Below are 17014 nucleotides of genomic sequence, written 5' to 3' on the forward strand. Positions count from 1 at the left end.
ATGCATGCATTGGGATTACGGTATGTTCCTCCACAGGTCCACACAGAAGGAGGCCTGACTTCTGTTTTTCCCTACACACTTCTGTTTTTGTTTTGTGTTTTTTTTCTGTCTTCTCAGGACAGGAAGCAAAAATGAATTAATAACATTTATTTATAGGGGCCAAATCTTTTCAGCATTTCCAGTCCTGTGAGCTAATTTGACAGCTCATGGGGTGATGCGGATTCCACTTCAGAGAGACAGGTACCCTAGGGCTAGCCAGCTGGATTGTGGATGCTTACAGATTTGGCTCTCGCTTCCTGCTGGGTGTCATCTGTCTCCTTGGTCTCGCGGTGGATAATTTTTTGTCCTCCTGACATCATGTGCCTGAGCAGTTTGTGCCTGGCAGGGCTTGTCTGTCCAGGTTGGCCATCAAAACCAGCCAGCATGCATCTAATCTGACGAGGCACCACTCCAAACACAGCCGCCCCCGAGCGCCCCCTCTGTCCCACGTCGAAAATCACGGCCCCACAAAAAACTTCTCAACCGTCAAGACCGGCCCCCGCTCCTCCGCCAACATGGTAAAGGGGTAGAAGGAGAAGTGTTTGGGGGGGGGGGGGGTATTCCGCCAGGGGACTTATTTCGCTCACGCAAAGAAAATGTCCCTACTTTCTCTCCTGTGGCTGTCACTTTGATTGCCGTCGTGGTGTGGGAGGGTCTGCCTCAACAGGTTTGGGCCTCTCCCTGCCTGTTGCCGGCAGTTGACTTGGACACCGCCACACTCGGATGAGGCAATCCTTTGGTTGGATTATAGTTGCGGTGGACGGCCCCGTGGGAGAAGTGACAGCGCAGCGGCCCGCTAATCCTGGGGACAGCCCCAAACCGGGGCCCGCTGAGAACACTAATCGTAAACGACACAATCGTTCCACTCAAAGGAGGGGCAGTTTACAAATCGCAAGACGCGGCTGACAAGGTTGCTTGGCGAAAAAAAAAGAATTTCCCAAAAAGCACATGATGACTACATATGTTGATTTTCAGGCTGTGAGCTACGTGGCTGCCGCTGCTTCATGTTGCTTGTTGCTGCCTTCCTCCACTCGGCCCCTTGCTTTCTTGGCCCTGGGAGAACATGACAGCAGGGCAGCGTCATGCTCCGCCATGCCTCCTGAGGTGCCACTATTACCGGGGCTCCAGTTATTTCCCGGGGCCTCTCTCGTTCTCTGACATGGGGGAGGTGGGCAGCTCAGGAGTAGCCTCCAGGACGCAGCGAGTGGCACCAAGACCACTGACCTGAGCAGTGTGAGCTGGCTGACTGGCTGAGAGAGAGGGGAGAAGAGGGGGGCAGGTGGGTGTGTGGCAGGAGGGGCCCCCGCCCAGGCAGTGAGTAATCCCACCCATCCGACCCCTTCCACCGGCACCTGTTCAGAGCCACAGTCACTGGCACTCAGCGTGCTGTGAACGCCAAGCACCATGGTCCCTCTGGCCTTCTCCAAGGGCCCAGAGATCATGAGCAGAGCCAGAGAGAGGAGGTGGAGAGAGAGTGAGGGACAGAGAGCAATGTAATGCGAAATAATTATACCCATTGGGTAATGTGAGCAGCACCGTCGTTAGGGGCTGTGTGGAGAAGAAGAAGGAAAGGAGCTGTGTTTTCTAAGCCGTCACCATGCTAACAGGCCTGATGGGTATGTTTTGTAAACCACTCATCCAGACCTCCCACAGAACACTCACCGTTTGTCTAAGGACTCAATGCTCCAGGACCTCAGCCACGTTACTGCAGTCTGAGAAAGGGAAGTGCACGGCTGTGGTTCATGAGAACAAAATTATGGGAGACAAATCAACATTCTATCGAGGGAAATTACAATTGTAGCTGATTTAATAAATTGCACATTACAAAATGTATTGCTAAATATTTATCCACATTTAAAATTGTAGGATTGTCTCATAAAACCTGCTTCACATTGTGAAAATATTTAGCATTTTTCACAACTTATTAATGAAGATTTAACATGTTATTTATTTTAGAAATATTGCAGGAAACATTGTTGCAACATTTTTATTTGACTATCTTTATTATTTGACTTTCTTTAACAACTATTTGAATGCACCCCACTTTGTGTTATCTACCCTTGAAAAGCCTTGCTATTTCAGAACAGAAGTGTGCAGCAAAGAGACCACCACTGTCACTGAATTCACTTAATAGACCTGTGAGAGAGATGTATGTATACGCATGATATGGCTCATACAAGGGCCAATCACTTGCAAACCTTACTGGAACACAATCCTGGCAGCTAATAGTGGACAAAGACAGTGCCATGTCTTGAATGTCATGTATAGCATGTCATTTCATGTATAATTTCATGTATAGCATTTACTTTTATTTTCTACTTCTACTCAAGTATGACAATTTAGTACTTTTTCCAACAAACAGTGGAGACAGTAAAATCACGTAATGAGGTGCATTCAGTTTCACAATCGTGCACTTTTTTTTGTGGCTTTAGCTCAGTTCACTCATTTCTTTAGATGTGTGTTAATTCACTGTCAACTACAGAACATAAAACATTTTCATCCTTTTACATAAAGGCAATCAAACCAGAATGTACAGTTATTGGTGGAAGTACTTTTGAAATAAAATAAAATATGTATAATTCAACAACTGTAAATTATGTTTGCTTTATTTCTTCTTTAATGAGCAAATTGGCAGTGACTATTCATTTTGGATTGAATATCATGGCTCTTAGCATGTAATTACATTTTTAATCATAACTATAATTACGTTATACTCTTAAATTCTGTTACTGTACTACATTGTATCTACATTACAATACATTACGCATATTACGCATACTTCAAATGAAACAAGTTTATTAATTAAATAGAGGAATAAGTATAACAAAATATTTGATTCATCATTTGTGAAATGCTGTGCAGTTAATCAAAATATTAGTTGGCTGCACAGCTGCACATGGACATTATAAACACAACAGGGTAATAGTTTATGTCATTGTCATACAGCATAAGTGCTGTTTTGTCCAACTTTCATGTTGTATCTGACCTTGTTTGTATGCAATCGATTTAAAATGTTCACAAACGTCAAAGATTTCTAATGCACTCTTGGTCGATGGACCCTGGAGCACTCTGCGATGGCAGTTGATCAGTCGGCACACGAACATCTCATGACTGCAATCTCTTTAATAGACGGCGATCAAAATGAATGATGCAGATAACAACTATTTATCTAAATCATGTGGTCAGGACAAGAATTAGCTCTTGTCTGAAGACTTTCTTTTAAGTGGAAGTGACATTTCTGAGTAATAGCAGGCACTTATTTTCAAACAAATGTTTGACGTCTGAACATGCAAAACTAGCCCCAAACAACCCCCTTTATAAATACATTCTAATATGTTTATGTTCTTAATGTGATTTTTTTTAGCCAGGAGTACTTGTATATATATTTGCATTTCAATTGTTCAACGTCATGAACTTTCTATCCGAAAATAATTTACTTAACAGGGTCTCATTAACCAGACTGGACATTGTGGACATTGTTTCCACCTAGTGGCAAATTAAGGCAGCACACTTTTTTTTGTAAAAAACTGAAGTATTACACTACCCAGAAGAAATAGCCTACTAAGTGATCTCGAACTTTTCTTTATAGTATAACTGCATGACTTTTGAAGAACAAGCCCACTAAATAATCTAGGCTAATTGTACATGTGTACATATTCATCATTTTTGGTCAGCTTTGTGAGGATACAGTGGCCCATAATATTATAGTACTAAGTTTACTGGTTGAATGGACGATGCACAAAACCAAGGGGTTGGGAGGTGTAGTGGATAATCTGTATTTTAAAGTCTACAATTTATATTCACATATCTACTATTTTCTGCTATGACCGACACTGCACACACAGCATAATGTTTCAATTCTAAATCCATGTGACAGCCACACACAATAAGGTATTACTTGATGAAATCCCTCAACATGATGGCCAATCCCTATAATTACTACTGTCATCAGCTAGAATGGGGTGGCGTTATGTGTGTATTTTACGGATTTAAATGGATCATCTCTCTTTGCTAACATACACTTCAATTCATTGAACTGTATGCAGAGAATTCCCTTATAAAGCCACACCATAGCGCAAGACTGACATCTGCAGTCCTGACTCATATGCAAGACCTCTATCCATCATTATCATTGCATTGCCCTGGAATAAATTACAATTAATCAATGACAATAAAGCCATTTAAACGCCTCATCTCTCACACACACACACACGCACAGAGGGAGGGGAGAGAGCGATCATAAACCACTGGTGATGGAAATTTGCTGCTAAATATGTAGGCTACACCTACAGTTTATACATGTATTATAGTGACGACTGTACAGGTACCTCAGAATTTACCTCGTGTAGTGTGGCCCCCGTTTTGGGAAGGTTTGGTTTGAGCCAAGACCTCGTACCCGGAAGTAGTTCGAGAATTTGTATCAGCTGACTTTAAATCAGCTGACAACAGTTACAGTTTTGGTTTTTGCTAGAATATATTTAAGCTACGCTGGAGCTAAATATTTGCAAAGTCGCATATGATAAATTGCATGTAAACATCTACCTTGTCGAAAATAGGTTGAAAGCTAGCTCAGCAAGCTCATTCTATCCTAACCAACTGCTAAACAAAGCATTTCACGTGTTGTCGAGGTTTAAAGTAACTATTTGATTTTTGTGTATTAACGCGTAACTATGGACAAGATAGCCAAAGGTGAGTTCATTACCGTGTTACAGTTGTTATTAATTGCAGAAAACTCGCTAGCTAGCCTGCACAACTCGAGAGAGTCATGTGTTGTAGTATTAACGCATACAATTTGCAGTCTCTAGCCTGGTCCCAGATCTGTTTAGGCAGCTTCACCTGGGGTGTAAATCCATTACCCAGAACAGTTGCAAAACGTTCTAGTTGCAACGAAAACTAGCGTTTCTATTGGACAAATGCAGGTAAGTCCCGCCCTGTTTGCTGAACCTGGCCAATAGAAACGCTAGGTTTCTGAGTAAGTATTACTTTTCCTTATCTAGATTTCCTTTACCCCCACCTAAATTGACATCGGGTTAATATGAATTCAGATTATTTTACTGTAAATGATTCATATGTCAAAATATTTCATTATTTTCTCTGGGGACACTTCATGAATTCCTTGGGATGAAATTGAATTAACCCCGGTTTTGACTGCAAGCCCTAGAATTAAGTTTCAATATATGACAATTGCAATTGCTCAACATGACAATATTTTATGGTTTGTGTCTCCCATTAGATGTTGGTGATATTCAGTCCAGGCTAATAGACCATAGGCCTGTCATACAAGGGGAGATCCGCTACTTTGTGAGAGAATTTGAGGTAAATATTCAGCTTGGAAAGATGCATCGTAACATAATGGGACATACAATGTGATTTGATTAATTGTAATTTGTTAACATATACATCTTTGGGATTTTGAAGGAGAAACGTGGATTCAGAGAGAGCCGTTTGCTGGACAACCTGAACAAAATGGTAGTGGAGACCAACGAGCAGATGTTGCCCAAGTGTTCAGAACACATGCATCAACACCTCTTTGAGGCTCTCACCCGACGTAAGCCTCTCTTCCTTACCTAGATGGCATGCATTTCAATTGCTAGCAACTGCAGTTGTCATATCGAGTGATTTCAGTTATTATATTGTTTTATTTAATTTTTATTAGGATCACCATTCGCTAACGCAATGACGACAGCTAGTCTTCCTGGGGTCCCAAACATAACGAAAAATATGTATTACATTCATGTGTCACAGAATTTCAACTGCATTGTATTATTTCAACTACTTTTCTGTTAAGGCCAGAAAGTAGTTGAATGTAACATTTGTTCATTGTGTTTTCCTACAGTGGAGGCTGCGAATCACATGTCACAGAGGATCCAGCAGAGGGCGCTAGAAGCACAGCAGGTAAAGATGCATGCTCTCCTCAAATGAATTACCAATGTTATTTAACCATTGAAAGTCATTTACATTCAGGCAATGATTGTGACAACAGACCAGAGTTGTGGTCATTTGGCACTAAACAGGAGAATTGAGTACCACCTAAATTTCTCCAAGTGTGTTTTCATTTTGTTTCATTGTTTTGTTTAGTTTGAAAATGTTTTATGTCGAGCCTAACCCAGATCATTGTGTGTTGTGCACCTCAGAGCACCCAGCTGCAGGTGACCATAGACAGACGGAAGGAAGACTGGGATGAGTTTCTGAAGGAGCAGCAGCGTCTGAAGGAGGAGGTGGACGAGGAGCACGCCAAGGCTGTCGGACGTCTCAGCGTCATGTACAGCGAGATGAAGAAGGATCTGGCCAAGTTCTCCCGCTTCTGATCCTCTGTGTGTACGTCTGCGTGTGTCTGTACCACAGGAGGTTGGTGGCACCTTAATTGGGGCGGACGGGCTCGTAGTAATGGCTGGAGCGGTATAGGTGGAATGGTATCAAATACATGTTTGTTGCCGTTCCATTCGCTCCGTTCTGGCCATTACTATGAGCTGTCCTCCCCTCAGCAGCCTCCTGTGGTCTGTATGCTTGTGTGAAATGAAGGTATTGCCTTTGGTTGATGCGGTACATAGTCATTGGCACTAACAGAGGATTTCTGAGCACTAGTGCTGCACAAAAGTCCACATTTTCCAGATCACAAATAATAAAGTGTGATTAACAACGTGGCATTTTCACAGACCATCAAAATCAACATTTTCTGTCCTAAGCACATGGAATATGTAAACTTATGGAAAATGACATTTTTAAACTAGCAATAACATGATTTTTCCTTGGTTGTGAAGCTTTTAACATCTTGATTTTTTTATGGAATCATACTTTGAGGTGTGGATAGATGTGTTTGTCTTTAGCTGTATAAGAAAATAAACTGGGATTTGGCTCTGATGTGAGCTATTTAAAGCTACGTGCGAGTGAAAATGTTTCATGTCAGAAGCGCTACTCAAAGCTGGGTCAACATCTCAAACTTTACTCACTAAGCAGTTTCCCCAACTAGGCATCCCTCACCAACTCTTAAGAATAGAGTACAGTCAACCTCTGACATCAAGTACAACAATCAACCTCTCAAAAGACATGAATCAAAAATGGCTTCACTGAAGCCAGCTCAATTTGTCAATTGCTGACATTATTTAGTGATTTACTGGTGTTTCCCCAGGCCTGTTGTGTACCCTTGTTAAATAGAGGTAGCGACTTCTAACGCGTTGTGAAGTTTTATTTGTCTTATGTACGAAATACACATTGTATACATCATCCAATGAATGCTTACTTGCAGGTTCCTACTCGACAATGCAAGTGTTTAGAGAAAGTATTTTCACTGGACAATGGCAGGCTGTTTAGACTGATGGAGGGATGGACACCCTGACACATTCCTGACCTCCTGGGAATAGGATATATCTCTGTTGGAAAGTGACAGAATAAGTATTTAAAATGGCTCATCAACACAGAATGGACCCCTTACTCAAGACTCCATTGTTGTGTGGGGGGATGCTGACCTCATCAATCAGTATAAGTCGAATAAAGCGTTGCTAAACTTGGCATGGCTCAAGTGTGGATTCTTTCAACACGAATGTATACTACGTAGTTCAGCAATGTCTTTTGACACATCTGTTAGACGGGCTCAAACAGCTAGGTATCCCATTTCAGGGAAGTCACAGTCTTTTCCACTTCGCTCGCGCTGACCAGCAATGGCGCTGCTGCTGTCCGGTTGCACTGGGTCGCCCTCTGGGAGTGACTGGCGTCAGGGCGGGCACCCTGGCCGTTGTGTCATCAGAGATCAGAGAGAGCACGCCCGTGCCAGCAGATGTTGTGCAGCCAGGGGAGAACACTCACTCCCCTCCCCGGCCCTGACTGGGCACAGTTGGCCAAAGCCAGACAGCCCATCACCACTTAATGAGGAGTGACAATCTGGAAACGCAGCCCACCTCCACCAACAAGGCACCTTTCATCTGGCCCTGTGTATTTTTTTCGGTTTAGATTGAGAGCGGGAGAAAAAAACTTCCCGGATATATTCCGAAAGGTCAACAAAGTCAGAGTGTTCGCTATTCAAGAGAAAGTACTCTAAGCCCTTCGCCCCTATTAAGTCCTCCGCTGCTGTGAGAAGCTGGTGCACCATTAACTTTAGTTTGGAGGATGTCTCACTGTACCAAGCAGATGTCCACTCAGGTCAATGACCTTTGAGACAGGGATTGAGGTGATGGTGGACATTGAAGTCAATGGAAAGCCCCCTGGCCTGTGGCGGTTCGTAGAGGATGTGCCCCTGGAGCGTGCGCTTCCCATCTCAGCCTTCCCCGATAGACTCGCCGTTCCGGGAAGATGAGTACGGCGCAAGTCGGGCACCGGCTGACACCAGCTTTATCGTCCCTCTGGCCCACCGCCGCGTGCCTCAGGAACCAAGGCTTGTTTTTCGTCTCCTCTGTCTATCGGAGCCATTGTGTTCTTCCTGTTATGGAAAAAGCGCGGCGATCCCAGTCGAGGAGCTGGCTGCAATTCCCTGCCAACATAAATCGTCAGGGTAAAAGCACCCGGAGACCGGCCGTCCTGACGGGGGGACTATGGAGAAACAGATTAGGAAATGTATGATCTTAGCCTGCCTCGGTTTCTCCAAAACAAAAAAGGGGCCACATCCATTGAAATGGCATGGATGGTGTGTGTTTCAGGATGAGTCTGGAGTGGAATGGAAAGATATTCCCTCACCCCTGAAATCACAGTCTGCTTTCTTATTGAATATACCTAATATAACCCATGTGTATTAGGATAGTCTCTCGGCTCACTGCTTTTATCACCTCCACTCTTCTCTGAAGTGGAGATCAAAGAGGTGAGTGCTATAGCTGTTTCAGTCTGCAGCCTGCTCTACTTGTCCCCGACTCGCAGTGTTCTCACACATTCAGGACCAATAAACCCTAACTGGACTGCTGCTTCTGAAAGCCCGACAGGGGCCTTTGGCAGTACCCCGTGTGCACTTTTCAACTTAGTCGATGAGGGCTGAAAAGGGAAACAATTTTAAGTCAGCGATGGAACAATGTGAAGTGGAGGGCATTCATTTACAGAAGCATTCATTACAACAGCCCCTGAGATTTAGCCTCCATACACCCACTCCCCTGCATTGTATCACATAATAGGCCTTTCACTCAATTACTGTGGGGTCCAAATGAAAATGGCAATGAACAATTGGGTGTGCTTCCCAGTTAATAACCTAGTATTACAACACCACAGGGAGCTGGTGGATGGGTCCTGTGTGGACGCTGAAGTAGGTGGTAATATGAATTCTTTGGCAGTGGCAAATGTTCACCCTGAGAATTGCTAAGTGGGGAAAATAAGCTTATAAGAACTGCAGGATAATGAATTATGACATTTTAAAAAATCAGAGGGGAAGCATGGTTATCCTCATACACTGCCAGTTTCTAAAATGAGAACAAGGTGGCGTATAAAAGCAATTAGAAAGGGATTCAAATGGAATTCCTTCTTCAACAAATAAGTTCACTATAAGTTTTTTGCCATGTACTGTACCACCAAGGTCAAATCGTCTCTGAGGCACGTGGGTGTTTTTGGTCTGTTTGGGCACAGCCTTGCGCTACTAGTCCCTGCCAAGTCCAAGAAACCCAGATGAGGGCCAGCAACAACAAACACCTTCCTCATTCAATCACGGCCAGAACAATGGTCAGAAAGGACGCAGAGAATGGCTTGTCATCACAGCCTGGCCTCTACAGGGAACCTGCCGCTTGTTGTCGTCTAGAAGTTGTGGAATGTCTGGATCCTTTGCCAATTACATACCTCTACAGATTATTTTTTAAATGTTATATACCATGTACTATTTACAAATAATAATTATTTTAAAGGTTTCCGTCACTCCCAACGTCTAACCAATGTTGGTTCCACATATTTTTGTCTGGCAGGCTATCAGGTCATCTCCCATGGCCGGAAATTGTCCTGGTATTCCTCTTTTACATCCTACTCTGTGTCATTTGGAGTGACGACAGGAAGGGGGGGAAAACTGTTATGATTCCTCTATCTCCCTGTAAGTTCATTGATAAGAGGTTATCTGTGTGCTTTCAGGGGACAGTGGAGACCTATGGTTGTTATCAGACAGTGTTTTTAGACTTCTGCTCATTGTTGGCCAACAGGTAATGGATAAGGTTTTAATGAGCACAATAACAGTCTACAAGCTACAGTCACAACACAGAGGAATGTGAGTATTAATTCTGAGATATTTGAGAATGCCTCTCAATCACAGCTTTGCCAAACATTGTTAGACCACAATAGCCTTAGTCATATAAAGATAACCCTGTCAATGAACACAAGTGTGGCCTGAAAAGAACAACCTTTTTTTAAACAAGGGGCAAAAAAGACCACAGTATCTAACTCCTGTTTAAATCCCTCCAGAGCAGGTAGTAGCTGGGTGAACAACAATTCAGTACACCAATACATTCAATTAGGGAACGTAGGGATAAGCTGAATCTCTTTACCTTACTTTACCTAAACTCAGTGCCAGCTTGTGGTACGCTGAATTTACATCCTCCCTTGAAAATGTTTGCCATTTTGACATTGTGAAATAAAGGAAATGATTTAATGAAATCTATCGGTAAACGATCATGGGAAAGCCATTCCTCAACCCTTTTATCAGTTATTTATTGCTCGTTGTTGGCATATTGATGATTTCACAAAATAATTCAGCGAACAGAGATGTAATAGCTGGACACAATATAAAGAATGATTCAGGAGCCACGGTCCAGTCAGCCTTTCTTAAGGTGAGTGAAGTAGCAGGGACGGCAGGAAGACTCCATGATAACCTACCCTCTCTCGGTTCCTCTCTGTGGTCAAATTCCATCCCACGAATCATCTGTGGATGACAGAGTGCTGTACTGCTCTCATCTCCTCAACATGAACCTCTCCAAACGTAGGAGGGCTCTATTTGTCCCAGGCACACACCATACATTATACTGGGAATGGTTCCCAGTTGGCCTTTTCTTTTTAATCTTTGAAATCTCTTTTATGTATGTATTTTCCTTTTGACCTCAGGACTTTTTCATTTTGGTTATGAATTATAAGATAATAACTGGTCAAGCTCAGGCCCATGAATAGATTCTTTTCAACCCTTATATTGGAACCACTCCCTCCAGGTGAGCCATCATTGAGTATCCCTTTCCTTTAAACAGAAGGCTCTGGTATGAAATCTCTAAACCACATCCGATATCCAACCCGAAACAAGCCCTGAAACCCAATAAATCAATCAATTTCATTTTATAAGATGGTGTGTTACCCATTCAGGAAATGGAGGATTCCTGCTCCTGCTTAGCCACCGTGTATCATGTTGAGTATGCGACTGACAGCACAATGAGTGTGTGTGTGTGTGTGCTCTGTGTGTGTGTTTACAATGAAAGTGTATGCGTGCAATTGTGCATGCATGTCTGTGTGTGGCACAGCTCCAGACAACAGAACCCTGTGTCTGAGTCAGTCTCCCATCCTCGCTGCTCTGGGGAGGCCCAGGCCAGGGCCAGTATCTTGGCAGAGGAATGTAAGGGAGTGGGCTTTTCCAATAAAGGCAACTCTCTTTCAGCGCCCTGTGACGGCCTGCGCTTTAGTTTTCATCCTCTCCCTCCCTGAACCCAAATGGGCCGCTTCATCTCAGGCCGATCCTCAGCCCCTAATGGCTTTACCTTGAGGTACAGAGGCCTGGAGCTAAATGCAGCATTACTCATGTCCTGCCTGGCCATGTTAACTGCGCGACGCGCTTCCATCATGTCGTTCGGCCCTGCAGTCATTGGACTCAACAGAGCGCTCTGGCCTCTGTCTCTGACCAACCGGCATCATAATGTCAGAACTTTGTTGTTGTGGAGTCACTTCGGAATAGTTCATCTTGACATGAACACAATTTAAGCAGGGGACGAAGAACTGTCAGTGATACATGGCTTGTTCAATTCAGCTTTTTGTATTTGTCATCCGTTCTAACTATGTGTTAGCCTGCACTTTGTATGACATAGCATTTTAAAAACACACCAAAAATATCGGACCCTGGCAGCACTTGTTTTCCAGGGTCGATTTTCTATATAAATCTAAACTTACACTCAATACGATATACCCTGTTGTATTGTTGAGGGCTTACAAGCCTGTCAGCAGCAGTTGTGTGGGGCTGCAGCCGGCAGCAGGGCTGAGTCCTTTAGCAGGAGCATAGAGAGGGAGGTGGAGAGACGGCTGACCTTGGACCACATCAAAGGAGCCAGTGAGTAGTAGCCCTGAGCAGAGCCTCCCTCCCAGCACCTGTTCCTGCCCTGCCGGCCAAGTCAAACACATTATCCCACCAGCCACGCAGCTTAATGGCTTCTGTGGGGACCGCGCGAGTGGAGGGCCATCCAGGGCTGCCTGAACACATGGTACCCAGGTACAGGACATACACACACACACAGTACACACTTTCTTATAACACGCACACACAGAGACAAACACACATACAGTACACAACACACTTACACTCTCTCACATACAATAACATGCATGGACACACGGTCACACGCATAAACGCATCTGGTCTCAGCCTAAGAGGAAAGCCCCCGCTTTCCTATTCTGTTGCGCAGTGCTCTGGGGAGGAGAGTGTGGTTATGTTTGGACTGGGATCAATATTGAGCAGAGAACAAATCATCCTAAGAAAAACGGTAAACATCTGTTATGAGACTTGGCCACCTCTCGTTGGCAATGTCAGGCTCACTTCAACAAGGCTGGGCCCTTTTTCCATGAGCAAGTGACAACATCTGCAATTTATTTTTAAAAGGAAAATAAAAACAAACCTTGACGCAATGTAAGGCTTGCTTAAATGTCTTGCAGTATGTCTAAACAGAATCAAGGGTGGGGGCAATTTGGTTGTTTCTCTGGCTGGCAGGTGAATGTCAGTGATCATCATTACATTTACAGCACTCTGCCTATGATATATTGACTGTTGGAAGATGCCCTGAGACAGGACCATTTAGGTACAAGACCTTGTATCAGCTGCGTGATTGTACTCTGACAATGATATTTTGATAACCAGACCACACACATTCAAATAAAAGTAGCTTCTTTAAAAAAAAGTTGAGGACCTCCATGCCTCATGTATCTAAATTTGTTATGGCCTCTGTCTAAAAGTGGACCTTATGACACAGGTGGACACTTACCCTATTACCATGGAGTCCTGGTTCAAGCCCTGTCCTGACTTTTGTCTCAATGGCCACAATAACATTGAATGTTTATCTCACCAAACAGCCTATGCCCCATCTGGCTGGGTTGCCATGATGGCCGGCTCCCTGCTGCGGCACCTATGGGCAGCGGTGTGGTGATAGACTTTGCAGCTTGGCCCCTCTGCTTGCTCAATCTCAGCATCCAGCCACAGGGGAGCCTGAGATCTGGCAACCACCAGAGTTCCTGCAGGTCTGTACTGGCCCCGACGCTCCTGATGGCTTTTCCAGCAGGAAGACGAGGCTTAACGGGTTTTGTTGGCGGGGGAAGGGGGGGACTATTGGCCGGCCAGCGTCTGTGAGAGGCAGCACCGGCAGAGGGTCCTGTCACCAGGGCTCAGAATGCGCCTCATATGATTGTTGAACAAGGAGCCGCGTCCATATTTTTTTACAGATGTGGTGAGACATGGCAAGGCAGCAAGCGAAGGCTCATGGAATCAGCCAGGAGAGCTTGTTCTGTTCTGTTGCTTCCCCTCCGCAGTTAACCAAACCCTGTTACCACGGTTATACCCTGTGACCAAACCCTGTTACCACAGTTATAGTTGCAGAATGTTCCCACTGGGCACACACCGGTTGAATCAACGTTGTTTCCACGTCATTTCAATTGACTTATGTTGAACCAATGCGGAATAGACGTTGAATTGACGTCTGTGCCCAGTGGGTTCTGATTACGCCAGGTCATCAAGTTGCAGTTTTCACAACAATTGATCATATAAGATGTAAAAGCAACAGTGGCTGTCCTGAGTTGTCTGCATGTAGATTATTCTATATTGTGATCCCCTAACTGCAGGTCCCTCAACTGTCCTGTACACAACCTGCAGATTGCCATGTCCACCGGGGGAGTCACTGACCCGTTGACCCGACCCAACTACGAGGTTGGAAAAACTGTGATAATTTCAACAGATACCTCAGGAGACCTGCATTTGGATTAGCCATTGAGCAGAGGTAGAACATAAAAACACTGTGATACAATGGCCATCGCTATGGAGACCGACCTCAGCCGTGTGTGTCCATCCATCCCAGATTTCCAGATGAAAGGCTCGGCTGCATGGGATTTTTCCGTAACCGTTCTGTTGGTGTGGGAGGCCTTTTCCCATGGAAGGTGGCTGGTGTAGCGGCTAGCCTGTGAATGACATCCGTTCCTCTCGATTGATCGCTTCCTGTATCCCCAAACGCCATGTGAAATAGGCGGATATGATCGCTTCCTGTATCCCCAAACGCCATGTGAAATAGGCGGATATGATCGCTTCTTCATATTCTCAGAAAACATATGTAGACTTACTATTGTCTAACTTCCTCAGTGATTTGCTTTATATTCAAGTAATCCTCAAGAAGCTGTGCTGAAATATATAAAACGACTGTGCCGCTTAAGTATTGTACCTTACCAACCAATTTGTTCAATGTAGTCCTGGTGTGGATTGAAAATCGGAATTATTACAATATAATCAGGAAACAAATGTAACTGTTGAAGATAATCCTGACCTCATTATAGTGTTGTGTAAGGCTTAGCCCAGGGGAAAAAAATGATATGCTAGTATTTTCTTTTTCTTACATGTTTCCAAAACCCAGTTACTGATTTTGATTTAATAAGGCCTGCTGTTCTCGTTGTGCATGTTGAATCTGAAACATTCTAAACATAGACTGGAACTTGAGAGTGAAACTCTAAAATGTAATCCACAGCTGTGAAGTAAGACGTCTACTGGGTTATGTAATGGGATCTTAAGCACTTACAAATTCATAACATATTATACGAATTGGAATTCGTAACATATCATACGAATTGCAAAATTGCAGGATGTACTGTAACGTATCATATGAAATGGATGACGTTGTGCACAATTTTCGTAGGCCCGTTTTGGCGCCTGAGCGCTCCTTTCAAAACTCCTGGCTGAAATTAGACCAAAATGCTGCTGCATCACTTTAACCTGGTTGTTTTGATCAAGATATAAATTCTAAGGTATGGTTTAGCAATTGTGGATGGGGGGAACATATCACAAAATAGCTAAAAGAGATCCAGATTATTCTACATTCTTACAACTACACTTAACTTAAATATAAAAAGTCAAGGGGTCTGAATACTTTCCAAACCGTATACTGAACAAAAATAGAACCCAACATGGGACCAACACTTTACATATTTCATGAGCTGAAATAAAATATCCTAGAAATGTTCCATATGCACAAAAAGCTTTTTTCTATAAAACAACACCACAAATGTGTTTACATCCCTGTTAGTGAGCATTTCTCATTTGAAAAGATAATCCATCCACCTGACAGGTGTGGTATATCAAGAAGCTGATTAAACAGCATGATCATTACACAGGTGCACCTTGTGCTGGGGGCAATAAAAGGCCATGTGCAATTTTGTCACGCAACACAATGTCACAGATGTCTCAAGTTTTGAGGGAGCGTGCAATTGGCATGCTGACTGCAGGAATATCCACCAGAGCTATTGCCAGAGAATTCTCTACCATAAGCTGCTTCCAATGTTGTGTATGGCATCGTGTGGGCGAGCGGTGTGCTGATGTCAACGTTGTGAACAGAGTACCCCATGGTGACGGTGGGGTTATGGTATGGACAGGCATAAGCTACGAACAACGAACACAATTGCATTTTATCGATGGCAATTTGAATGTACAGAGATACCGTGACAAGATCATGAGGCCAATTGTTGTGCGATTCATCCTCCGCCATCACCTTGGGTTTCAGCAAGATAATGCACGGCCCCGAGTCGCAAGGATCTGTACACAATTCCTGAAAGCTGAAAATGTCCCAGTACTTCCATGGCCTGCATACTCACCAGACATGTCACCCATTGAGCATGTTTGGGATGCTCTGTACAACAGCGATTTCCAGTTCCCGCCAATATCCAGCAATTTAGCACAGCCTTTGAAAAGGAGTGGGACAACATTCCACAGGCCTCAAATCAACAACCTGATCTGGTCACACCAGATCCTAAATGGTTTTCTGATCCACGCCCCTACATTTATTTTAAGGTATCTATCTGTATTCCCAGTCATGACATCCATAGATTAGGGCCTAATGAATTTACTTGAATTGACTGATTTTCTTATATGAACTGTAACTCAGTAAAATCTTTGAAATTGTTGCATTAATATTTTTGGTTGGTATAGCTGCGTGGGCCTTTTTTGTTTGACTTATATTCTTCAACCTTGGTAGACAGAAATCTGACTGCCATTAATTTGGTCCTCACTCTCCTCCTCTCTTTCAGTCTCCCACTCTCTCGCTCTACCACCTGCCGACTTCTGCACTCTCGAGCCCTAACTTCAGGCAATTAAGAAAATAAACAGCACGTCCTAGGGTCCCTGTGGACCATTCATCTACTTTTGCTATTACAGCACATATAGTTGGCCTGGCAAGCTGCTGATTGTCAACAATGGGTAACCAGTAGACACTGGAACTATGTGGCCTCCGTTGTGAGAGGCATGCGTAAATGTGTCAGCTACAATTTAGTCACATTTACCCTCAGTATGGCATGTTGAGATGAAGCTGTTGGGATTAATTGTGAAATGTGGATACTGGTGACCATGGTAACAACAGAACACCCATGGTAGATTTGGCTCTAGATGTTATTTATCATGTATGGAAGTCAAAGAAAATATATCATATTATTTTGCACCTCCTGTTAGCTGTAAAGGCAGAGGTTTCAATGAGCAGGGAGGGATTGGAGTTTGATAGGATGGCGAGAGCTCTGAGCTAGTGCATATATCCAGACCTTTTCTGATAAAAAATATCTAATAAGCACTTCTGTGTGTAACATTTCAAAGAATACTGAAACC

General features: G+C 43.7%; 1 protein-coding gene across 1 annotated transcript; it reads left to right on the plus strand.

Moving 5' to 3' along the window:
• The first annotated feature begins 4439 nt into the window (after positions 1-4439).
• bloc1s5 (biogenesis of lysosomal organelles complex-1, subunit 5, muted) lies at positions 4440-6919 on the plus strand. Its single transcript, XM_046355046.1, has 5 exons — positions 4440-4728; positions 5273-5355; positions 5458-5587; positions 5876-5934; positions 6174-6919. The coding sequence occupies exons 1-5, from the start codon at positions 4710-4712 to the stop codon at positions 6345-6347; spliced, it is 465 nt and encodes a 154-aa protein (XP_046211002.1). The 5' UTR covers positions 4440-4709; the 3' UTR covers positions 6348-6919.
• The last annotated feature ends 10095 nt before the right edge of the window (positions 6920-17014 follow it).

Source organism: Oncorhynchus gorbuscha, linkage group LG07 (assembly GCF_021184085.1).
Source record: "Oncorhynchus gorbuscha isolate QuinsamMale2020 ecotype Even-year linkage group LG07, OgorEven_v1.0, whole genome shotgun sequence".
Classification (NCBI taxonomy): Eukaryota; Metazoa; Chordata; class Actinopteri; order Salmoniformes; family Salmonidae; genus Oncorhynchus; species Oncorhynchus gorbuscha.